Source organism: Vigna unguiculata, chromosome 4, assembly GCF_037176805.1.
Source record: "Vigna unguiculata cultivar grain cowpea cultivar isolate G323 ecotype 2 chromosome 4, ASM3717680v1, whole genome shotgun sequence".
Taxonomy (NCBI): Eukaryota; Viridiplantae; Streptophyta; class Magnoliopsida; order Fabales; family Fabaceae; genus Vigna; species Vigna unguiculata.
This window is the reverse complement of record NC_140795.1, coordinates 43,425,864-43,451,514: the sequence shown is the minus strand read 5'-3', so window position 1 is coordinate 43,451,514 and position 25,651 is coordinate 43,425,864. Positions and strand designations below refer to the sequence as shown.

Genomic DNA, 25,651 nt, shown 5'->3' with positions numbered 1-25,651 from the left:
ACTTAATTTTATAAGTCATTTTAATAACAAATATAAATATAAATAATAAAATTTGTCTTAAGGAGACACAATATTTTTCTATTTTGTAAAAAAATATTCGAAAAAAATTTAAACAAATAAAGCGGTAACTAAATTGAAACAAATAAACAAATATGAGTACTAAATTGAAATAAATAGACATATATGGGGACTAAGTTGAAATCAAGACAATGACACTTGACATGTATCTTGCCACGTGGTGATATCTTGTCATGTGTCACTAACAATGCCACATGTCACACCAAGGATTTAACACATGACAATTTTTTTTTTAAATTAAAAAAATTAAGAAAACCAGAGGCCGAAATATGGTACGCTGTTAACAGCGTTTGCGAAAAATTAACAGAATTGATGCACAATTTCGAATTTGGATACTAAATTGAAACAAACTTAAAAGTGAGTACATTTAAAATTTTTGGAACCAACGGGATATGTTCTGAGTAATTAAGCCATTAAATTAATACGATACATTCATATTTTGTATCGATATAAAACAAAATTATGAATAGTTTAAAATAAAAGTATATAGCAATCCAAAATATATTATATACATTTAAAATATCTATTTGTAAAAATTAAAATTATAATAATATTTGTATTACATTTTTTAGTCATCAAACCCATGTGGTGCGTATAAAAGAAATTTCATCAAAAGATTATTCAAAATAAAATTTCAAGAAAAATAATAGATCGAATAACATGATAATGAATATATCTACCTTTTTTATTCATAATACCAATACTTACAATGACGAATTCCAATATATTCCTATAATCCTACGTATTAACTCTAAATTGAAAAACTAAATCCTATATTTCAGTTTATCACTGACGCATAAGGGATTTTGTTGAATCAAAACTTCACGACCAATCTTTTTCAAATCTATTTCACATGCATGCATCTCTGGATATCGGTGTATTCCACAAAAAACATCTCCACATCGACATTGAAACCCTAATAACCCCATCTTCTTTCTGCAACTCTTGCATCTCTTTCTCTCATTCTTCTCACTTGTTGTCTTAGAATTTGTGACAGAACGAGAAATCATGTTATCAATGGTGGAGCTTTCACTTTCAGAAATGCACGATGATGATGATGATAAGTTCTCCAAATGAAAACTCTTGCTTTTCGTTTCATATTCTACACTCTTGCAATTTACTTTGGTAAGATAATCTTTATAGCACTTTGAACAAAGGTTCTCTGTTGCAGCAGAACCATAGAAACCACAACCATTAGCACAAAGTGATTTAACCATGCTGTTTGCCTTAAGAAATTTGAAGCCAAGAAGATGAGAGAAGTGTGCAACTGTGAAGAAACTTGAATTGTATTTATAACTCAAGAATGATAAGAAATTTCTAAATAAATCTTATCTTAATCAACATATTTTAATCAAATATAAATTTTATCAAATAAGATATTTTATCAACTTAATATATATATATATATATATATAATATATATATATATATATATATATATATATATATAATAATCATTATACTGCAACATATTAATCGTTTGGATAAATAGTAAATATTTTTTTTTTAAGTTATAGCGACGAAGAATAGAAATTGTGCATATATGTATATATGTATGTTGGATATTAAAAGAAATATTATCTGTTGGATGGATTGAAAATGATAATATATTTGAATTACTAATATGTTGAGATTAAATTAATATAAAGAAAATATTTCAAATCACTTAAAAACATGAATTTCTAAATTAAAAATTATAATTTATATTTTTAAATAAAAAATTAAATGAAAACATTATATTTATTTGTTTTGATTTATTGCGGAAACAATTTTATTTTGCGTTGATTTTTTTATGTTATAGTAAATAAAACTGTCTAAAACGGTAAGATCAGTTATTATAAAATTAAATTATCAATTCCTGTCTTTTCAACACTTAATTAAACCAATTATCTAATCAAACAGGGATAAAAAAAAATTTAAGCTGAAATTTTTGTTTTCGTTATTTTCTTTGGTATACATGCACCACCATTTTTATCTTATCCATCTTTATTTTCAGTTATCTTTTTTTTTTTTTTATATTTAGCAGATAACAATTATTTTTTCTTCTTTTAATGTTTCTGAATTGGACATTTTAGCTACTATAATTTGAGCTAAACTTAAAATCTCTAATTTTAATTTAATGTTAGTAGAAGAAATTAAAATGTCCTTTAAATTAATTTCAACAATATATTTTCTTCATTTATTTTCTATTCGTGCTTCACTTATATATTTTTACACTACAATTTTTTTTAAATAATAACTATTTTTAATTAAAAATAATTAATTATATAATAACTAATTTAGATACAAATTTATAAACTAAAAATTATTAATAATTAAAATAATTTTTATTATAAATTAGTATTTAAATTGATAATTAATATTAATTACCAAGATTTTAACACAAATTTTCTCAATTTAAAAATTGGTCTTTAAATATATTTTTTATCTCCAAAATTAATTATTAAAGATTTTCTTATATTAATATAAACTGAAAACTCAATAATTGATTTCTTTTTCTTCTCTCTTATAAAATCCTCTTTTTTTTTCTTCAAAAGTGTAACTGATTTTGCGATTGTCGTTACGTATTCGATCTTTATTCATATTATTTCTTTTGTATAATATGATTTTTTATTTACGAAGAAAATACGAAATTATTCATCTATAAGTTTTATATGATTGTTATCCTTTGCAGTAATTTTTTTAGTAAAATAAGTTAAAAGACATGTGTATCTGGGTTATTTTTTTAATAAAAATAAAAAATTATTATTATTATAATTACAAAAACAAATTTAATTAATTTTTATAGCTTTATTGTGAGTTATGTTTATTTTTTATAGATATTTTTTTATTACAATAGTTATTTTATTTTAATCTATAAGTTTTTTAGAACTGTTATCTTACATAACTTTTTTCAGTGAAACAAATGAAAAGACATGTGTATCTCGGTTCATTTTTTTAATAACAATAAAACAAAATAATAAAATAATTATTATTATAATTACAAAAAGAAATTTAAATAATATTTACAATTTTATTGTAGATAATGTTTATTTTTTTATAGATAATCTTTTTAATTAAAAAAAAAACTTAAATGATAAAATTGGGAACTAAATGTGTATGTCAGAAAGGAAATTCTCTTTGTATAATAATATAAATAGTATAGATATATTTTTCTAATTTAATTTTATTCAAGCAATAATACTAGTATATACTTAACTATAATTTTAATGTATTTATAGTTGAAACTATTTTAACAGTTGAATTGAAAATTCAACATTTAATCTATCTTTTATATATGTTAATGAAACTTGAAATTGCACTAACCATTATTTTAACATATCCTACATTGTTTTAAATCATTAATTTTTATTAAACTTAGTGGTTTGGCATAATTAATAAATTTATGAGTTTTTTTTTTCTTTACACCGTGTTCAATGAAACTTTGATTGAGACTAATATATTTTAGGTTTAATTAGTAGTATAGTACCCAATTTGGGGCTAGTATGTCAAATAGGTACCCGGTTTTAAAAAAGTGTCAATTGCATCCAAACTTTTGAAAATTGCTTCAATTAGGTCCATTTCAGACAGAGTTGACTAACGCCGTTAGTCAACGTGCCACGTGTCAATCTGTGGTTTTTTTGATTTTTTTTTTAAATTTTTAATTTTTTTTTTGAATTTTTGAATTTTTTGTTTAAAATTTAAAAAAAAAAAAAATAAAAATGCCATGTGTCAAGTCCATGTGTGTGACACGTGGCATTGTCAGTGTCACGTGGCATTGTAATGCCACGTGTCAGTATCACTATCAGATGTCATTGTGTTGATTTCAATTTAGTCCCCATTTATGTTTTTTTGTTTAAATTTAGTACCTACTTATGTGTATTTGATTCAATTTTGACCTAATATTTTTTAATAATTAAAATATTTTTTTTATAAAATTAAAAGTAATTAAGTATAAAAGTTTTACAAAAATTAAGTATTTGATATTTATATTAAAATTGAGTGGTAAAAGTCATTTTTAATAAAAAAATTAGTATAACATTCATACCAATAGAAATTTTGATTTAAAATTAGTAAGTGACAATATTGTTCTATTTTGAAAAAAAAAATTAACAAAACATGACTACTTAATAAAAAAGTAATTAATAAAGTAATACATTAAAAAGTCATTTTTAATAAAAAATATTAGTATAACATTTATACAAATAATAAATTTGGTCTGAAATTGAGAGAAATATTATAAATATTAGTACTTAATTTTGTAAAAATATTTATACTTAATTATTTTTAATCTTATAAAAAATGTATTACAAAAATATTTTAATTATTAAAAAAAATTGGGACAAAATTGAATCAGATACACATACTTAAGTACTAAATTGAAACAAAAAGACATATATGGGGACTAAATCGAAATCAACACAATGACATCTGATAGTGACATTGACACGTGGCATTACAATGCCACGTGACACTGACAATGCCACGTGTCACACACAGGGACTTGACATGTGGCATTTTTATTTTTATTTTAAAATTAAAAAAAAAATTTAGAATTAAAAAAAAATAAAATTTTTAAAACAAAATCAAAAAAACCACAGATTGACACGTGGCACGTTGACTAACAGCGTTAGTCAACTCTGTCTAAAAGGGACCTAATTGAAGCAATTTTCAAAAGTTGGGATGCAATTGACATTTTTTTTAAACCGGATACCTATTTGACACGCTATCCCCAAACTGGGTACTATACGAGTAATTATACCTATATTTTAAGAAGAAGGTTAAAAAACATAAACAATGATACATGTATCTTCGCAAGCTTAACTACAAAAACGAAAAATCTTCAATAAATTACGAAAAAAAAATCCAGATCCGACTAATATGGTTTGCAGACTAATTGATCAATATGAGATTAAAAAAGAATAACAATTCAACGTTATTGAGGCCACAAGAACTCACCAAAACAGATATCAAGCCCCTCCCATTGTTCCAACTTTTCAATTGTTCCCAAAAGCTTACAATTTCCCCTATATGAACCCGTGACCAATGACTACTTTAGAATCTTTTCAGGTTGACCATTATTTTGTCCTATTGCACCACACATGACAATGCATTTAAACTGAAACCAACAAACGTACCTAACTTATATTCAAGTTTCATAACAACACCACCAAAATTCATTTATGCACCACTACGATAAAATTTATTATATTCAGTTTTTTTTCCAATTCCAGTTTTTATTAATAGCCATACATGTTCCAGTATGTTTTGTTTGACGATCCATTGGGAGTACGTCAACTTAGAACCCAATCCAAATTTTCACTAACCACACCACCACAAGCCATAGGTACAAATATATCATTACCCATGACTATAATATCGGTACACAACAGGATCATCACACTTAATTATTTGATTAACATTAAGATTAAACAATTTTCATTATTAATCAATGATTGCAGTTAAATATTTTCATCAAATTCCTACAAAGCTTTGGTTTATTAATTAATTTTTGGGATTAATTCTCTATTGATAAATTTTATATAACATCCATAATTTTTCGAAAATACACATTACTTTAATTAGTACACCTAAATTTATTATTTAAAATGTTACATTCATGTAATTTGGTGCCCACGTTAATATACGAACAAAAATTAGTACATTAATTACTACATTAAATCCACGTCAACCATTTTAAGTAATGAAATATTTTTACGTATAATCTCAATCAATGTCTAAAACATTTTAATGATATTTAATATCAACTTGGACAACTTGGTCAAATATCAACGTTGACTACTAGGTCAAATATCATCATTCAACAAAATAACAATACAAAGTTAAACACGAGTTCACAAAATAGACATTGTCCTTGCAAAAGATTAAATTAAGCAACATACCTAGACCTTTACAACATGGATGATATTTTTCTTATCATTGTCTATTACAAACTTTATGCCATCACCAGCAGCTAAGGCATTGTCCTTGCAGAACGTCTTCCATCCACACGTCAGATAGCATTCAAAATTGCTCATTCCAGTCCAACGAATTGAACAAGGCCAATATATACCAGTTTCATTTGTCAGCAAATAGTTCTTGCGGCTTTTATCCAAAAACTGTCCAACAAAATTGGAATTCAGATACTGCAAACAAAATTACTTTGTTACACACCAATTCCATAACAATAAAACTATGAGAAATATACAGCCATAAACATAAAGTATACCAAACATGAACTTCGAAGATCATAACGAGTTAAGTACTTCACCACTCCATCACTAATAGGTGACGCATTATCAGCAATAGGGCTAACACCAACATTATCAGGAATGCAACTACCATCAGGTTCATTAACAGCAACATGTTGTATATCATTTCCACTAACCGAATCCCTACAGTACACAATTTCTACTCCTTCAGGGGAGAAAATCTTATGGATAAATTGATTTTTCCCTACATAACTCAAATGTAAGAAAAAACATTTCTTGAACCCATAGTACTTCAGAAATTCCGCCAAACCAAACAATACAATAGTGCCTACATCTGTTGTATCCATAGACAGCTCAAACTTTTTCCTAAGAGGATCATAAAGTTCAACTTTACGATCAAGTTTTAGATCATCCTGAGAAAACATCTAAAATTTGTTTGGAAGAAGAATGTATGGCTGTTAACAAGCAATACAAATTAACCAACAATTAGTAAATATAGATAAACGTGCCCAAAATTAATCAAACTATGTAAGGATTACAAGATTTTACTGTCGACCGCAACAACTTCACTCTAAAACATTGAAAAAATCTTGGGGAACCCAAAGGGTCATACGTCATCCCAGTCCTTGATTCCTCTACCACAGGATACTCAACTTCCTTCCAATATGAGTCGAAGACTCTTAATCGAAAGTACCTATCTCCACAAAACAGAGTGCACACGTAACACATAAATCGCAGATTATAGAACCCTAATATCTGAAAAACACCACGAAATTTCCTCTCCGCCACCAGATTTTCATCAAACTTAATGTTAAGCACATTTCCGGCAGGATCACAAAAATAGTTCGTCCCTATTACTAATGATTTACCCCATTACAAGAAGAAGCTTTCATCAAACACTAAAAAATCCTAGCAAAAACAGAAACGGAAAGGAATGCGTTCAATAATTTTTGTTTTTAAGAAATTTCCTACTCTGAAACGAAATCACATTAAAAACGACTGCTTTCAAACCAAAAGACATTAAAAAGCAAAAAAAAAACATAAAACAGACAACTGCATTAACACTAACCTCAGAAGGATTCAAGAACATGACGGAGTTCTGGTAAAAAATTTTGAAACTCAGACGTTTGGAAGCTGACATTTTCCCTTCTGCCAAACGAAACCCAAACCTATAGACTCTGAACGGTTTTCTTTAGTTCTGCTTTCCAGAAACCCAACAATAAACATAATAAAGTGTTTCTCTCCTCTTTTACTCCACCGTTTCCTTTCTTCCTTTAATCAAATCGAGACGCCACATATAATAAAACGCCACATATTTCGGAAACATAAATAATAAACATAATAACTTACCGCCAAAATCAGATTCTCCAAATCGAATCTTAAACACAATCATCAATTAAATTTATTACCTAAAAACCAATAGCTGTAATTAAAATTTCTATTAATCAAATAATCCCACTTACGTAAAACATAAATAAATAAATGTTAAATTCAAAACCAAAAACACAAACAAAAAAACGAGCACGGGTCTCAACCTAGTTATACCTATATTTTAAGAAGAAGGTTAAAAAACATAAACAATCGATTTAGATGTTCATACACTTCTGCACTCTTCTATATACTCTACTGATATCTTCTTACATATGAAATAAAACATGTCTACAGAAGCATAAAAAACATTAATATTGAACACTAAGTACAAATAGAAAAATATAGAATTAGTTTATAACAGTTAATGAACATCATTTAAAACCTGGGTGAATTTGATGAGTTGGATAGTGTTGGAAAGCTTTCGAATGATCTACAATTAGTTGTGTTTATATAGCTTGTATTTAGTGGAAGATTTGGAAGTTCCTTGAGCTGAAAGCAATCACTGAGACCAATTGCAGTAAGGTGTTGCAAATTATGAAGGATACTAGTGATGACAGGTAACAATCCACACAAAGATAGTTAGGTACATGATGAATGAATCTTTCAAGCTGCATAATTGCATAAATATGTTCAAGGAAAAGAGTATACCATATTTTGGTTCAATACATGAAGAACATCCTCATGAAACCAGAGTCTGCTACGTTTACCAGGCTCTTTGGGATATTCACAACGAACAAGTTCCTTAGCCATTTCCTGCAGCAACTCATGCATCCAAAGCTTGTTCACATTAACCACTATGAGAACCTTTTTACAATAAAGTTTAGTTTTTATCAGATTAATTCCTCTATCCTTGTTTCCCACTTTAAAATCTCCATATTTGAAAACCTCTGAAAGAAGTGCTTCTTGTAGTTGAACCATGCCAAGTCTTTGACTCGAAACTTCTCTAACATTTGCAATGAAAGCACTACCTTCATACTCATCAGCAATGTGGTTATAAACAGCTTTTGCAGCAGCAGTAGTTTTCCCTATTCCCCCAATGCCTTAGAGATGGCTTGTGAAACTCATTCGGGTATCACCCCCTCTAAAGCTCAAGAACACATCATACTTCCACTCGTACGACTCAGAACTCGAAGCCATTTTCCCAGTTTTAGAACTTTTGTTCATTATCTGCATAAATCACAGCAGAGCTATATAATGTGTGTTTGTACGTTGGAGATCCCATGTTTTATTATGTTAGGAATACAAATATGACTCTAAGTCTTACATCGACTACAAATGAGAAAGTAGAGCCTATATAAAAATAAAGACCCATAAATTCATTGTCTTAAAGTTTTAGGTCGAAAGTGATGTAGATACCTTATGTAATTATGTGATGTGAGAGTCCAGATTCTTTACTAGTTTTTTTGGTGTTGTTCTTTACTGAGCATTAAAAATATACTGTGTTGGTATTTTAAATATCTTTTTAATATATTTTAAAACGTCAAAATGAGTGATAATCCGTGTATTATGAAGACACAGTAGAGGAACAACACAAAAAATCCAGTAGAGTTTTGCGCTCAATAGTATCACATGATTACAAACACTAATAAGACATGAATATTTGATAATAATAAAAAATAATATATATGATATCTTTATCGATAGATAGAATTAAAATCAGATGACATATGATTTGTCTAACAATAACATCTAAATAGTTATGCATTAGATAATTGATTTTAAGGGCTACTTTCGAGAAAACATAAATATTGAATAATGAGGGAAAATGAACTTAATTATTCCATAACTAATATTAACTTGTACATTAGTTGGATTTTGGATATGATTAATAACTTTTACAAAGAAGCTTGTAATTAACAAATTAATTTTAATTTATAAAAATGTTACTTCATTTTATCTTTTTTTTTTTTATATACGTTTAGAAGTTTTTTTTTTCTTTTACCTCATGATAATAGTAAAGCATAAGGAAATAAGTGTTACCAAAATTTAAGCAAGACCTTCTTCTCCACTCTAGCTGATTGGAAAATCTTGTAGTAAGATATAGTTTGTCCTCACTTAGTATATTGTTGGCTCTAATGGAAATAACTTGAGAAAACTCACTCTACTGTGTTTATATCTACATCCCAAAAAGTTATATTTTAGTGCAAGAAACTATTATTTCAAGTGGCTTATTTGATTTATTGGATATGAATTTAAAATTGTGATACTTAAAGGTTAAAAAAGGAGTAATCTTAAGTTAAAAAATGAAAACCAAGCTTTAAAATTGAAATTCAAGGAAAATAAAGTTAAACAAGGAGTAAATAACTATTACAAGAGAATAAAATGAATCAATCCATTAAATGAAAGGAAGAATAAAATGAGATTTAAAAAAATAGAGATTAGATTGTTCATATAGTCCTAAGAACAAAGGATATTTATTCTCTCTTTCTTTTACTTATTGTATTAGATTGTTATCATTGTCATGACACACGCATTATAGTGATACAACAATAAAATTTGAATTCAGTATGTAAATTACATGATTGAAGCGATATTAATATTAGTACATATAGTTCAAAGATTACAGAACTGTTAATAAATTAAATTAAATTTCAATAGTCATTTTGTTGGTCACTTTTTTTGTTAATTTACACGGTCATATCTTTACATTTCAGTTTTGGTTTAATTACTCGTAAGGTACCAGTTTGGGTCAAGGGTGTCAAATTAGTATCCTGTAACAAAAAGGTGTCAATTTGGTACCCAAATAATTTTAAGTGCATCAATCAGGTCCATTTTCATTGACACCGTTAAAGTCATTAACATTGACGAATGAAAAGAGTCGGTTTACACAAATATTTGACACGTGGTATGGCAATAATTTCTGACGTGGTATTTGGAATAAAAAATAAAAATTTGTAAATGAATTAAAAAAAAATTAATTTTGAAAGTGCCCTTATTTGAAGAAAGGAGAAAAGCTGAGTGAGAAGTGAGAAGCTGATGAGTTCAGACGATTGGGATTTCTGCAATTTCAAAGGGAAAATCAATATCTTGCCATTTCTTTTAGGCTTTCTGGTAGAGGAATTGTCGAGTTCACCATTGAGAAAGGAAATGGTTCAACATTTTCCCAGTTGGTGGAGAGCAGAAAAATACAGCCACTATTCAGGTATAATTAACCCCGTAAGTTTTCCTTTGTAATTTGCCACTGGTTATTCATTTGGTGGATTCATGTCTCTTAAAGGATCCATAAGAAGTAAGAACATGTTCATTTTGAAGACTAAATCAAAATTGCAGTTTGAAATATGGAGCATGAATAATAGAAAATAACTATTAATAATTATGCAGTATAATTCCTGTTTTTAAGTGTTGGTGCTTTACACGTCAAAGATTTTTAGATTGTTGATCTAGTGGAAACAATATTCACACACTCCCATTCTCCAGGTGATGGATGGAGCCTATAATGGCGCAAAACTCAACTCTATCAACCAAGCTATTCTCTCAGATAATGGAGGTGATAAGAACAGTGGTTACAGTGTTCCCTTGGAAATAATGCCCTTTGGACAATTTGAGCCCCTTTACAAAACAACATTAAGGGTTTGGTATGTTCATAAAAAATCCATTACAATAACATAAAATAAAGTAAATACAAACTTTCAAATCCACTATATTGCATCCACACCCACTGTACTGCATCCAGTTTACACCAAATCAAAAAATTTTGTTCAACTTACAAACCAATATCACATTCACCAAACCCAGAAAACATATAACTCCTGTTAAAAACTTAATCTTTTTTTCAAACACCATAACTGATTTTTTAAGAGCATAGATTTTTCTCCTTTGTCTTCCTATGGTTGCATCTCTTTCATCTCCATTGTCTTCGTTGAACCACTTGAAATAATTGCATCCTTTAGATTCTTCATTGTCACCACTTTGCTGGTTACAGAAAATGAAACCCACAAATAACAGATTGGAAAACGCACAATCCTCACTGCGAGACATTGAAAAATTGATTGAAAAGCACCTCTTAAGCTATGAACCACACACCACGAAACCACCTTTTCAGGTCTGAACCAGCAACCAAATGGAGAGGAAGAAGATGATGATAAGGAACTATTAGAGAGTTAGGGCAAATTTACACTTCACCATTCATTAAATAACCCATGTACACGTAACACTGCACAATTATTTTTTTGTACATATCTTCTTCTTTCAATGACACGTATCTGTTATGCAGTGCCACATCACCACAATTTTAATGCCGTTTATGACAATCTAATGGGATGCACCTGATTGATGCACTTAAAATTATTTGGGTACCAAATTGACACATTTTTTTCGCGGGGTACCAATTTGACACCCTTAACCCAAACTGGGTACCTTAAGAGTAATTAAACCTTCAATTTTCATTCACTTATGTTAATCATTGTATAGTCGTATATAATATCTAAAGAACTTTAGGATAAGATAGTGAAATGTCTATAAAATTTTTAATTCTTAAAGAATACGACCTTTTATTTATCATTAAAGTTGTTTTAGATTGATGAGTAAAATTAAGAAAATGAAAAAAGAGAGAAAGAAAGGGACATTACATGCAAAATACACATGGAAACAAACAGATTGTAAAAGTATACATTTGATATCAATGAGAACAATTAGATTATCACGCCTAACTATTTTTATGTTTATTAAATTATTTAACAACATAACATTTGAAGAATGAGTTCAAGATTTTCTCAAATAACAACAATCACACAACAACAAAAAATCGTTAAAAACTCAACACTTTAAATAATATTGAAATGCGAAAAAAAAATGAAAAAAAAAACACAGGACAAAAGAATAATGTTGATCAATATGCAAAACTTGAAGTTGAGGATGTAATGGAAATTATTACACTACTAAAATTTAAATAGTTATTTTTTTCTTTAAATTGCTTTAAATATTTTTTTTTTTCACATATAATGACCATTCACTAAAATTTGGAAGGCCCAAAACGAGTGGGGCTGAACTGTTGGCCTACATTTCTCTTTCAACTAAAAATAAAAATAAAAAATAATTTAATTTTTTATATTATATTATGATAAAAATATATAATAATATTAGAAATTAATTATAAACACTTTTAAATTATGGTCTAATTATTAATTATAATAAAGTCATTTAATATATAAATGTAATAATTATTTTTATTTATTTAATTAGAATAATTAATTAATTAAAATCTTTAAAAATATTTATATATAATATACTTATAAAATGTTTATAGTCAATATTACTTTTAATATTCATATACATAAACAATTTCAAAAATTTAAAAATTAAAAAAAATTCGCAGCCAGTTCGTCCATGTGTTAATAAAAATAGAAATTTATAAAATCTATGTAGAGTAGTTAATTTACAAAAAAACATAAACATTCAAGAACTAGTTTCTTTCATAAAAAAAAAAAATAGGAGAGAGAGAAATAGATCTGCGGCTATGCTGCAGCGAGTGTTTTGATGATATTGGTTAAGAAATTAAAGAACTTTTATTGAAATAAATTAATTTTTAATACAATTTATGTTTTTTTTTTAATATTTAACAAGATATTGGTAAGATCCATCCTTTTAGTGGGCTTGTACATCACGAGGTGGTGGAAGCAGCTTTATAAAAATTGAATCATGAGTAATCATGAAAGTTGAGAATTCTTTTCGGAATTATTTTTAAAATAAAATATAATATTTATTTTAAAAGATTTAACTCAAATAGGAAATAATAAACTATGAAATTGAAAAATAAATAATTACATAATGTCTTTTTTTTCTCGGGTGAAAATTGAAATTAGTTTTTTTTTTCGAAATTTTGAATTAATTTAGTCCATCATTTTTAAAATTGCGTGAATTTAGTTCTTTTAATCAAATTTTGTTAAGTTTATTTGCACACTTTTTAACTAACAATGAAGTGAAAATGTGATGAAAATAATTTTAATTTTTAAAGTTAAGAGACCAAAACTATATTTAATCTAATCTTATCTTAGCAATTAAATGGTGTGAAGACTAAAAGTAACCAATTTATTCATATGGGTGGTAAAGTGGATTAGGCCTAACGGGTCAATCCACTGGGATGGACTATGTTGAAATTTTTAACTCATTAGTCTGTTTTGGTTTGATTTGCCTAACTCGTCAAATTGACATACCAACTCACCCTTATTAGCTAACCCATTTTTTTCATTTTTTAAGTTAAATATAATTAAAAAAATTAAAAATTTTATATTATATTTTTGTAAACACGTATATATATATATATATATATATATATATATATATATATATATATATATATATATATATATATATATATATATATATATATATATATATATATATATATAATACTATTATAATTTAAATTATTAATTATTCTGGTCAAGAAAAGTGCCAGATAATTCTTATTTCTCGACGGATACATTAATATTTACAAATTAAATTTCAATTGATAATTATAATAGAATAATTTATTACGTAGATATAATAATTATTTTAATTTATCTATTTTGTTATTCCTATTTTAATTGAAGAAAAACATTTAATGATTTATTTGATGCTATATATTAACATTTTATTTTCACTCACTCATTCTTTACTTTTTCATAAACACATGCTTCAACAGTGCATTTCATAGGAAAAACTACTTCACATATTTTCAACAATATATATATATATATATATATATATATATATATATATATATATATATCATCCTCTAACATAAAACCATATATAAACATTGTTCCACCTACACTCATTGAAATATTTTTAGAAAAATGAAACGTTGTTTTTCTTTTCATGTAACATTTCTCATGTCATCTGAGTGGAGGTTGTTGATTCTCCATATTCTCATGCGATGAGCTGTTTGCTCCACCTGCAATCATATTTCTCATAAATTACACAAAAAAGATAAAATTTGTATTTCGATACTTAAATACGTCTATTTTAAAAATAATAAAATAAAATATGTGATGCATGTATACCAAAAATATGTACAATCTTTTTAATTTGATAAATATAACTGTTTATTTAATAAATACAAATTAAAATAATGTGTATTAAACATTCTTAAAATAAATAAAAAATTAAATTATTATCTAAAATAACGTAATAGTATTTTATAGATTAGATAGATTATGAATAAGTACGTAAAATGTATCCTAAATCATTAAATACCAAACTTTGGAAAATTATCTGGTTTTTGAAAAATTGCTAGTGGGTTACGAATTCAGATTCTCTATTTTTTGTTTTGTCATTTGTTGAGCATTAAAAATACACTGTATTAGTATTTTAAATATCTTTTAAATATATTTTAAAATGTCAAAATTAGTGGTAATCAATGTATTATAAAAATACAATGGAAAAACAACATAAAAAATATCCAACAGAGAATTCAAATTTATGGGTTACCTCCTTAGACCAGTTGGTCTTCCAAATAATCACAAAGAGGACTAATATCTGAAGAACTCTGCCACACATTGTGCCTCCCCAAAGACCCTAAGGAACAATATCATTTAGGTGTATAAAATTTAAGGAAATTAAAGAAACTATGACAAGAACATTATTCTTACCTTGACACCAAAATGTTGATTTAATCCGAGGAAAAATCCAATGGGTAGTCCTACAATGTAATAGCATGCTAGGTTTATGTAACCAATCATAACTTGCCATCCACTCCCAACGGCCACACCTTTGTGGAGATGTCAGAGAAGCATTGGAGTTAATTGCAATAATAGAAGAAGAATGACGAGAAAGGGAGAAGATGTTACAGAATAAAGTTTTGATGGTGGAAAAGCAAAGAATCACCTAACATCACTTGTGAAACACTATTGAGAAGCATTGATACACCAAGAAGGTATGCTAAATCTGCAGCAGCTCCTATCATTTCCTCACTGTTGGTAAAGATTTTGGCAAACTCTTCTTTACTCAAGAAAGTAACAGTCATGAACAAAATTCCAAGGAGGAGAGACTGCAATATTGCCACACAGAAAGAGTATTTGGCTGCTCTTGGATGAGACATTCCTAGTGTGTTAGAGACCCGAATGCTTGAAGACCACACAACAAATCATCAATATAAGATCAATTCAAAGAATCACATGAAAAATATAAGGCTAAATATGTATGTAGTAGCTTAAATTTAATGTTAAATTGAAATTTATCAGGTTAAGAAGTGAATTTTAAATTTAACAAAACTTCACAAAATTTGTCTGTAACGTGAGATGTAATGTGAGATATGCACGTACTTAAATATTATAGATTGGTATTATTTTCAGTCAATGTAAGACTTCCAATATATCTTTGTTTTAAACTTTGATTCAATTCAGCCTCAAACTTTAAAAATAATTGCATGAAACTTTTTTGACATTGTAAATTGCATTTAAGTTTACATTTATTTGAATTGTTTACATCATTTTAACACCATTCAGCTCAAATGATAGCTTAGAATATCATTTAACACAAACCTTAACATTGTTAGACTAAAAAGATTATATTCATTCATTTTTTGAGTTGGGAGACAAAAACAAATTCCAACTTCATATCCACACGTTGAGAGATTAAAATCATATTTAACCCAAAAATATATAATCAACCTCTTACACCAGTAACATAGTATTACATCCATGTTTCTATCTTATGGTTACTCACCTTGTGGCAGCCCTTATTGCAAGGACCAGCATTAAGTGCAAACCCAGAACATTGAAGCTGCAAAACCAGTAACAAAAAGGAGTTAAATTGAAATCAGAGAAAGATCAAAATCAAAGAAAAAGTGTGTATCATGACCAATTTAAACAGCAGAAAATCAGTTAAAGTTGATAGTTTTACCAAATTGAGTAGGAACCAACAGCAATCACAGGATTGTCCAGTTGCCCAGCAAGAAGAACAATGCATGTACCATACCATTGCTCCAAGCAACTCATCACAGAAGCTGCAAAACTAAACTTAGCAAATGCCCACAAATCCCTGAACGCCATCCAAGAAAATTCACTCCATTCTTTGCACCAAAAAATGGTATACACAAACAAAGCCAAAGCATAAACCCATGCAACAACATCAGTGACAATGGCTATCTCTGTTGTTCCCCCACCAAACACAGTTATGAAGATGTACAGCAGCACATTTTGCAAGAGCAAACCCACAAATTCAAAGCACATAATAACTTTAACTTTGCTCTGAGACTGAAGAAAAGCTTGCAAGGGAAACGTTATGGAACAGGAAAACATGTAGGGAATTACTTGTACAGAATACCTTCCAGCAAGTTCTGCAATTTCTTTTTCTTGGCCAAGCAACCTTAAGATTGGTGTGGAATACACATAGATGGGTAAGAGGATTATGCAAGTGGAACTAAGTACAATCCATGATCTTTGAACATATATGCAAGTAGATTGAATTTGCCCAGTTCCAAAAGCTTGGCCACACAGTGTTGTTAATGCAGAAGACATACCCAACTGCAGTTTTGTCCATAAAAAATTATAAAAGATTAAAAAGATATCAACACCAATGATTAAGAATAGATTTTACTACTCATCAATGGTTTTGTAACTTCATTTTCCTGTGTTTGGGAATGTAAAGAAGAGAAAAAAAAAGAAGGTTTTGATGAAGAGAGGTGCTGACCAACAAGTAAACATAGATGGAACCAAGAACACCATGGTAAACAGAGAGAGAAGAGAGTTGAAGGTCTCCAAGATGACCAGCATAGACTGAATTTGAGAGCACTGTCAAAAACTGAAAGATTGCAGACAGTGCCATTGGAAATGCTATTCTCCATATCTTCACTGTCTCTGTCCAAAAGACAAATTTAACATCCTTCAACCCTTTCACTGCCAAGTAATCAGCTTCTGCACTGAACTTTTGGGGTACTAATGGTGTCTCCATTTCAAGAGTTCTTCCCTTAACACTCAGCTTCTGAGACAGAGTTTTGTTATGTAAGTTACTGATAACCTCACAGTTACACTGTATGAACCCAAAAATCTTTGTGACAGAAGTGGGGTTTGAAACATTGTGAGTCCACGTAGAAGTTGGATTCACATAATATTTGCATTTATCTTGTCTGGTTTTTTAGTACCTTGTCTGGTTACCATTTTTTTTTTTCATTCAAAAGATGCTAATTATGATGGATATTTAACAGAGACATAAATTAAGAATTAAAACTATAATTGAAAGAGTTTATTGTCAAAATTTTGAAAATTTATCAAGTGAAATTGATTTTGTATCACATTATTTTCAAGTTTCAGATGATATACGGAGTGAAAGTTTGTTCGAAGTTCCAAAAGATAAGACAATTTCATAATATATAACTAAAATATAAATCTTATTTTATAAGTTAATTTTGTGAAATTGAGATAGACTTAAATTTATTTTTAATAAAATTCAAGAATTTTTTATTACTGCAGACTACTTTTTTATTTTATTGACTTGAATAGGCTTCTCTAATAAAAATATATGTATATTTACTCCTCTCTAATAAAAATATGTATACTTACTCCTCTCTAACAATATCTGCACTATATAGCATTTTATCAAATATTAACACATTTTTCACGAGAACTTCTGAAAATCATAACACAAAAGTGGGGCATGAAAAGATAAGCCATGATAATGACAATCGAATTAATTGATCATAGCATGAGTAGTGGAGAATGTTGACGTCCATTAATGTCCACAAAATGTTTTATTAAAAGTAGAAGATTTTCAACAATATATGATAAACAAAGAAATAAAGTGAGATTATTGACACTTTTGTTTCATTCGTATTAAAGCTGTATTGAAACCTTTATTTACAATGGATTCGTTTATAATTAAATAGCATAATTTAGTAAATTATATTTATTAATTTCATTTTTTACAATAATTAAGAATTATCACTTGATAATTCTTTATTATATATATATTTATATATATATATATATATATATATATATATATATATATATATATATATATATATATATATATATATATATACTATTAAAATAAATAACGTCAATATAAAATTATTATTATTATTATTATATTGTATTTTATAAATATTATCCATCATTAAGTAAAAAAAATATTGTCGGTCAATATATATTTAGAAACACTAAACTTTTGAAAAGAATATAAAATGCTATTAGACCCGTTTAGGACAAGCGTCGACATAAACTATCTAATTTTAAATTATGAGAATCTATCATGCAAAAGTACTATTATATCTAATGTTATTTTTTTCTCACATAATCAATCACTAACCATTAATGTCGGAACTTTAGAAAATGTATGATTAGTAAGCTTTAAGAATCCTAATATATTATTTGAAATATATTTTCCTTTGAGGTGTTTTTAAAATTAAAATCGTGATAAAATACTGAATTTTAAAAGAAAAAATAGTTTAAATATATTAACTGATTTTAATAATACTATCTTAATATATTTAAGGTCGAAAAAGATTAAGGACAATCTAGTTACCTTTTCTTCTTTTAATTTTTGAGACATTTATTAAGTATAAAATTATAATGAAATTTTGAGTTTCAAAATGAATAATATTTTATATATAGTCTTTTTTTATCAGTTAAAATTTTGGATAAAAATTATTAATCCTAATGATGTTATTTTAGGAAACTTAAGGTTGATACATTTACATAATTTGTGAGATCTTGGAGAAAGGTTTCAAAGAGAACACTCATTTTGTCAGCCTTCAACCAGAAAAATAGAAAAAAGATCCCAAAGATAAATATTTGTTCCTTTTATATTAGACCTAATCTACTTTGGCTTAATTACCATTTTGGTCTCCTAATTTGTTCATTTTGGTCACATTATTTTTTGGTTCAATTTAGTTTTCTAATTCTTTAAAAAAGTTCAATTTGGTTCTTGCCGTTAAGTGTTAAGTTGACATTAATACCGTCTCTGTACATGTCAAGTGTTATTTTGTGGAATTTTTATTTTTTTTTTATTTTTTATTTAGAAAATGATGTCAAGAACAATTTAAATATATTTCCCTTTCTTAACCTCTCATGCACTTTTAAGAATAAAATTGCAACAAAAATTTCTAAGCTATAAAAACAATAATTGACTTTAATATTATTATTTGAATAAACTTGAAGTTTAAATAGTGTCCATTGATGTAGTATCAATGAATTTTTCTCATAAACACATATAAAAGTTTACATTATTATTATGTAAAATTTGTAATAAAATACAAAATTATACGTGTTTCTTTCCACATGATTTTTGTGAAATTGGGTTGAAAATGTGCCATATTAATAATAGTCTTTCTCATATAACATTCTCTGAGTGGTGGTTGTCAATGTTCCATGTTCGCATGCGATGAGCTGTTTGCTCCACCTGCAGTCATAATAAAAACCATCAAGCATATATTCCATGGTAAAGAAAGTAGATTAAACAATATATATGAATAATTGTATACATGAAAATTTGTTAAACAAATCAAACATTAATTAGCATGAAAAATGCAAATTTTTGAATTGGTTACAAAAAAAATAGTTGCTTAATTACTCAAAAAGTCTTGGTATATATATAGGTTACCTCTTTGGTCCAATTAGTCTTCCAAGTAATCAACAAGAGGACTAAAATCTGTAGAATATTGCCACACATTGTGCCTCCCCAGACACCCTAAAAATTCACTCATTGTAATATTGTAAATATTCAATGAAGACAAATTGCATTGTAAATATTCCACACACACACATATATCTTAGACATTGAAGTGAAAGAAAGTGTCATAAAAAGAAAATTCTTACCTTGACCCCTAAATGTTGCTTAAAACCAAGGAAAATTCCAATTGGGAGTCCAACAATGTAATAACATGCCATGTTTATGTAAGCAACCATCACTTGCCATCCACTTCCAATGGCCACACCTATGTAAATATAAAAATGAAATGTTGTCATGTAATATTAGAAAATGAGTTCACGTTGTGAAATAAATATTTTAGAATGATCTGATAATAGCTTGATAATGCATGATATAATAAACTTAGCAAGTTTTCATAGAATGGATAGACTTTAATATCATATTATAAGATGAATTTAAGTATAAATCATCTTCACAAAACTAAGTCGTATATTATTTTCAATTATATATGTTACCTATGTGAAATTTTTAAAGTTAGCATTAATTAATAATTTGACTTTCATTTGACATTTGATTTGTTTCATCTTTTTTTACTCAATGAGTCTCTATTTTTTAAAAACGATTCAATTGAGTACCTAATTTTGTAATAAAAAAAGAAAATTTAAAATGTGATTCCTTTGTTAAGTTGGTATTAACTTCATCTAGAAATAGTGTCACATATGTGTCAAAATTTGAGTCATTGCCTACTTTAAAGGTACCATGTTTCAAAATCAAAGAGATTTTAAAACAGAAAATATAATCTAAATTTTGATACACGTGACCACTTAAATTTTAACACATATAGTACTTTCAAATAGTATTAACGTCAATTTAATAGAAAGAACCATATTAAATCTTTTACAAAAATAAAAACTCAATTTACTCAAACACAAATATAAGAATAGAAAATGAATCAAAAGCCTAAATATAAAGATGAAATTACTTATTAAACCTAGGAGTTGTTAGTCGAAGTAAATATTCACCTGAAATGACCTGCGATATGCTATTGAGAACCATTGTTATACCAAGGAGGTATGCTAAATCAATGACAGCTAGAATGATATCTTCATTGTTGGTAAAAATGGTGGCAAAATGTTCTTTTGTGAGGAAAATAACTGTCATGAAAAAAATTCCAAGGAGGAGAGATTGGAACATTGTCACGTAGAAAGAGTATTTGGCCGCTCTTGGATGTGCCATGCCAAGTGTGTTGGAGACACGAACACTTGCAGACAAAGAATCAGAAATCAAATCAGTGTAAGAATTAAAAGATTTGCATTGAATCATAATTATTAGTTTATGCATTATGCCATTTGAAACGTAAATTACTAAAATGGATCAAATTTAAAAGAATTTACAGTCTTCTGAGAAATTAAATTCAGAAAAATTTCATTTGACAAACCTGTCATGTTACAATTTGTAGGGACTCACCTTATGGCTGTGTTTATTCCTACGAGCAGTGTGGAGTGCCAACCCTGAACATTGAAGCTAAAAACACAAAAAGTTAGACAAAGAGTTCAATTCATCATCTATTTTTTTGGGCTAAATATACTTTTGTTCTTTCAACTTTCAGTAAAATTTGAAGTTAGTCCTTCTTCAAAAATTTTGACCAATTTAGTCCTTCACTTTTAAAGATATGTGAATTTAATCCTTCTAACTAAATTTGTTAAATTTATCTGATATTTTAAGCACATTTCACGATAATATTTGAATTACTTACACCGTCTGACACATTTTCGTTTCGATATTAACTCAAATATCGAACTAACCTCGTGAGAAAGTAGAATATCTTACCAAACAGAATAGGAAGAAACAGAAACGAGAGGATTCTCTAGAAGACCAACAAGGAGCATAATGCATGTAAGATACCATTGCTGTAAGCAAATCATGAAAGATGAAGAAAGGCATAACTTAGCAAATGCCCATAAATCCCTGAATGCCATCCAAGAAAATCCACTCCATTCATCCTTGTTCCATGCAATGGTATACACAACCAAAGCCACAGCATAGAGCCACCCTATGATGTCACTCACCATGGCTAAACCAGTTACACCCCAACCAAACACATGTATGAACAAGTAAAGCAAGCCATTTTGAATGAGCAGAACCACAAATGCTATGACCATGATCACTTTAACCTTGCTCTGGGCCTGAAGAAATGTCAGGGTGGGAAAAACTATAGCAAAGGAAAACATTTGGGGAATCAATTGTATAGAATATGTGCCAGTAAGATCAGCAATTTCTTCATCTTGCCCCAGCAACTTCAAAATCGGTGTGGCATATACATAAACAGGTAAGAGGATTGTGCAGGTGATGGTGAGTATAATCCACGACCTTTGCACATAAATGCAAGTAGAAACAATTTGCCCTGCTCCAAAAGCTTGCCCGCAAAGTGTTGCAAGTGCAGATGACATACCAAACTGCAATTTAGATAAGAGCAAGAAAAAATCAGCAGAAAGAGTGATAAGATGGGTTGATTATTGTTCTGATTCCAACGTACTGTCCGTTTTAGAATTTTTGAGCTCCGTCACGATTTTGTCTTTGAAATGCACCTCAAAAGATAAAGAAATGTAAAAGTATTTAAACTTTATTTAGCTTCGACCTAAGTGATGTGAAACATATTAAATATATCAGAACAATTAAAAGGAAAGGTGAAAGAAGTTCTGAATTCAACTTCATCCACTAACATTTATAAAATTGGTTTAAGAAAGGATAGAGAAGGACGTGGTTCAGTTCATCGATAACAACTAACAATTACCGATAAAAATAAAATAAAATCAGCAAAATATGAGTTTGGGCATGTGCTAACTAACCAGCAAGTAAAAATAGATGGAACTGACAACACCTTGGCTAACAGAGATGGAAGAGAGTTGAATGTCACCTAAATGACCAGCATAGATGGAAGTTGAGGAGTTTGTGAGGAACTGAAACAGATGGGTCAATGCCACTGGTAATGCTATCTTCCATATCTTCACTGTCTCTTTCCACACAACAAATTTAACATCCTTCAACCCTTTCACTGCAGAATAGTCAGATTCTGAAGTAAACTTCTGGGTCAGTAATGGTGTCTCCATTTGAGGAGTTTCTCTGAGAATGGAATTTGTTATAAATATATCAGCATATGGTTGCATTATATTAATATTTTGTGTGAGGTTGAAAAGATGGGCATGATTGAGATTTGAATTGTATTGGAGTAGTGATACATCAAGCATCTCATAATTTTGTGGACAAAAGTTGGACCAGCAGTAATTATGATGTCTAAACACTAATGTTTTGCTTTATCTGTCTTATTAACCTATCATAGTTTGGACATGAGGAAAAAAAATCTTAGAAAAGTGACAAAAAAAAATAGACGAATCTTACTATTTACTTTAATTTTTTTTTCCTTGAAGTGGGAAAATATCTAAAAGTTGAAAAACTCTAAAAATTATAATAATTATGGTGATATATGAAAGTTGCATACGGTGAAGGTTATATGTAAACTAATATAGCAATAATTTAAATTGATAAATAAGAAATCATTTTAAAAATAAACAAATTTGACTAATAATTAAGAGATTAACTAGTTTACATATTAATAAAAGGGATTTAATATCATATAAATATCGCATACCTTACAAATGCTAACATCTCGTTATCATCATCATTAAAAAGAAATACATATTTTTCATTACACATGTATCATCATTCATATATTAGATAATGTACTTCATTAAAAAGAAATACATTATTTAATATATTATTTGCTGTTTATTAAAATCAATTGAAAACTGTAAAACGTAAATGACAGTTGCCAAACAAAATGTATAAAATTTTATGATTTATATTTGTAATTATTTAATCAAAAAATAATGTATTATTGGAAATAATATATTTCTACATATATACATGTCTACACATAAAAGTTGTTATTAAAATATTTCAAGCCATCAATCCTACCTTGCACGGTCCTTTGTCCAAACCTTATTGGATATTATAAATGGGCTGGTTCTTGCTGCACCCATCAGATTTCTTCTTGCACCCATTAAATATGTGAATTTCCATTTTTACTTTCCAAAACACACTAGACCAATTCCGGAAATATTTCTCCGAAAACATGCATCCAGATATCGAATTCCCACTACCCATCCCTATTTCTAATCAAAATTTTCAGAAGCTTATATTTCCGTTGTGGGATATAGGAAGAAATTTGGTGGGTGGACGAAGAAACAGACTTATAAATGTAAGCTCTGGATTTTTCTGGCCCATTCAGTTATTTTTATATTTGGTCTGTTAAGCGATCCAGCCTTGAATCAACTTTGACTTTTCAAATGATGAATACCATAAGGGGGCTTCTCGTTGCACCCTCCAAACCTTCTCATGTACCCTCAATAATTACTCTTTTGACCTTAATCAATTTTTACCTATCAAAGTGGACGAAAACAATGTAAATGAAGTTTACTGTGACCACCAGTGCTTTCTTTTTATTTCTGCAAAAACTGCACCCCCAAATATTTCCACACATTATGTTTCTTCTTTCCATTCTTCCACAATTTGTTGTGTTTTTTGAACTCTGATCTCTCTGGTATGTGGTCCTTGCTTGTCTGTGCTTCAAGCTCGTAGTGGTCCCTATCTCTGGTTCAAGTTCCCAACAATTGTCCTTGTTTTGTTATTTTTTTTTCTTTTTTTAGTGAAACGGATGTCGAAATCCACTTCAGAAATCTGTGAAACGGATGTCGACATTCGTTTCATTCTTCTTTTTTCTTTTTTTTTTTGTGAAACAAATGTTGAAATCCGCTTCGGGAATTTGTGAAACGGATGTCGACATCCGTTTCACGATCCGTTTTGTTGTTTTTTTTGTTTTGTTTTGAAATGGATGTCGAAATCTGTTTCAAGAATTTTTGAAACGGATGTCGACATCTGTTTTGTTATTTTTTTTTTTGTTTTTTGTGTACTATCACGGATGTCGACATCCGTTTCTTTTATTTTTTATTTGGTGTACCAGGGATCTCAAAATCGGTTTCTTCTGTTGACATCGTACAGAAGTGTGATTCTGCAGGTAAGCATCAAAAAGCAAAAAAAAAAAAAAAAACGATCCGTTGTTCAATTTCTAGAATTAGACGTCGACATTCGTGGTATACTAAAACCAGATAGAACAGCCAGAATAGACAGAACACTCATGCGCGTTATTAACTGAAAATATCAATGATTAAGGTGAAAAATAATGGGTGCTTCGATGGTTGGAGGCAGGCTTTTGGACTTGCAGATCTGGAACACAATTAGAGAAAATTTACTGATTGATATTTACTTTTTATTGTGAGGATAAATATGGAATTAAAAAGATTTTTGGAGGTAGAGGAGAAATGGTTGGAGGTGCAGGGAGAAGCCCCTACCATAAGGCTATGAAATTGGGCTTACAACAT

General features: G+C 28.4%; 3 protein-coding genes across 4 annotated transcripts; all 3 read right to left on the bottom strand.

Moving 5' to 3' along the window:
- Window positions 1–842: 842 nt before the first annotated feature.
- Window positions 843–1,295, bottom strand: LOC146887262 (zinc finger A20 and AN1 domain-containing stress-associated protein 9-like). Its single transcript, XM_085672162.1, has one exon. The coding sequence runs from the start codon at window positions 1,293–1,295 to the stop codon at window positions 843–845; it is 453 nt and encodes a 150-aa protein (XP_085528288.1).
- Window positions 1,296–14,332: 13,037 nt separating this feature from the next.
- LOC114181458 (protein DETOXIFICATION 34-like) lies at window positions 14,333–17,703 on the bottom strand. The gene is made up of 7 exons (XM_028067922.2): window positions 17,256–17,703; window positions 16,467–17,089; window positions 16,290–16,346; window positions 15,450–15,688; window positions 15,215–15,333; window positions 15,054–15,140; window positions 14,333–14,517 (listed from the first exon to the last, which is right to left on the bottom strand). The coding sequence occupies exons 1-7, from the start codon at window positions 17,514–17,516 to the stop codon at window positions 14,440–14,442; spliced, it is 1,464 nt and encodes a 487-aa protein (XP_027923723.2). The 5' UTR covers window positions 17,517–17,703; the 3' UTR covers window positions 14,333–14,439.
- A 1,975-nt stretch (window positions 17,704–19,678) lies between these two features.
- On the bottom strand, window positions 19,679–23,367 carry LOC114181463 (protein DETOXIFICATION 34-like). Of its 2 annotated transcripts, none has more exons than XM_028067927.2 (7): window positions 23,063–23,367; window positions 22,044–22,669; window positions 21,681–21,737; window positions 21,236–21,474; window positions 20,381–20,499; window positions 20,166–20,252; window positions 19,679–19,964 (listed from the first exon to the last, which is right to left on the bottom strand). In XM_028067927.2, exons 1-7 carry the CDS (start codon window positions 23,321–23,323, stop codon window positions 19,896–19,898), a joined length of 1,458 nt encoding a protein of 485 aa, XP_027923728.2. In that variant the 5' UTR covers window positions 23,324–23,367; the 3' UTR covers window positions 19,679–19,895. The 2 variants fall into 2 exon arrangements, with proteins under 2 accessions (XP_027923728.2, XP_027923729.2); XM_028067928.2 differs by having other exon boundaries at window positions 23,131–23,366.
- Window positions 23,368–25,651: the final 2,284 nt, after the last annotated feature.

Bases quoted from the DNA above. Each gene is read 5' to 3' on its own strand.
- LOC146887262 (XM_085672162.1), bottom strand. From the start codon at position 1,295: ATGGTTAAATCACTTTGTGCTAATGGTTGTGGTTTCTATGGTTCTGCT.
- LOC114181458 (XM_028067922.2), bottom strand. From the start codon at position 17,516: ATGGAGACACCATTAGTACCCCAAAAGTTCAGTGCAGAAGCTGATTAC. The intron at 17,090-17,255 runs GTCAGCACCTCT...ACAAAACTGCAG, and splicing joins CCATCTATGTTTACTTGTTG to TTGGGTATGTCTTCTGCATT. The intron at 15,334-15,449 runs GTGATTCTTTGC...ATCTCCACAAAG, and splicing joins TGTTTCACAAGTGATGTTAG to GTGTGGCCGTTGGGAGTGGA.
- LOC114181463 (XM_028067927.2), bottom strand. From the start codon at position 23,323: ATGGAGACACCATTACTGACCCAGAAGTTTACTTCAGAATCTGACTAT. The intron at 20,500-21,235 runs GTGAATATTTAC...ATATTTACATAG, and splicing joins CATATCGCAGGTCATTTCAG to GTGTGGCCATTGGAAGTGGA. The intron at 20,253-20,380 runs GTAAGAATTTTC...GTGAATTTTTAG, and splicing joins AGCAACATTTAGGGGTCAAG to GGTGTCTGGGGAGGCACAAT.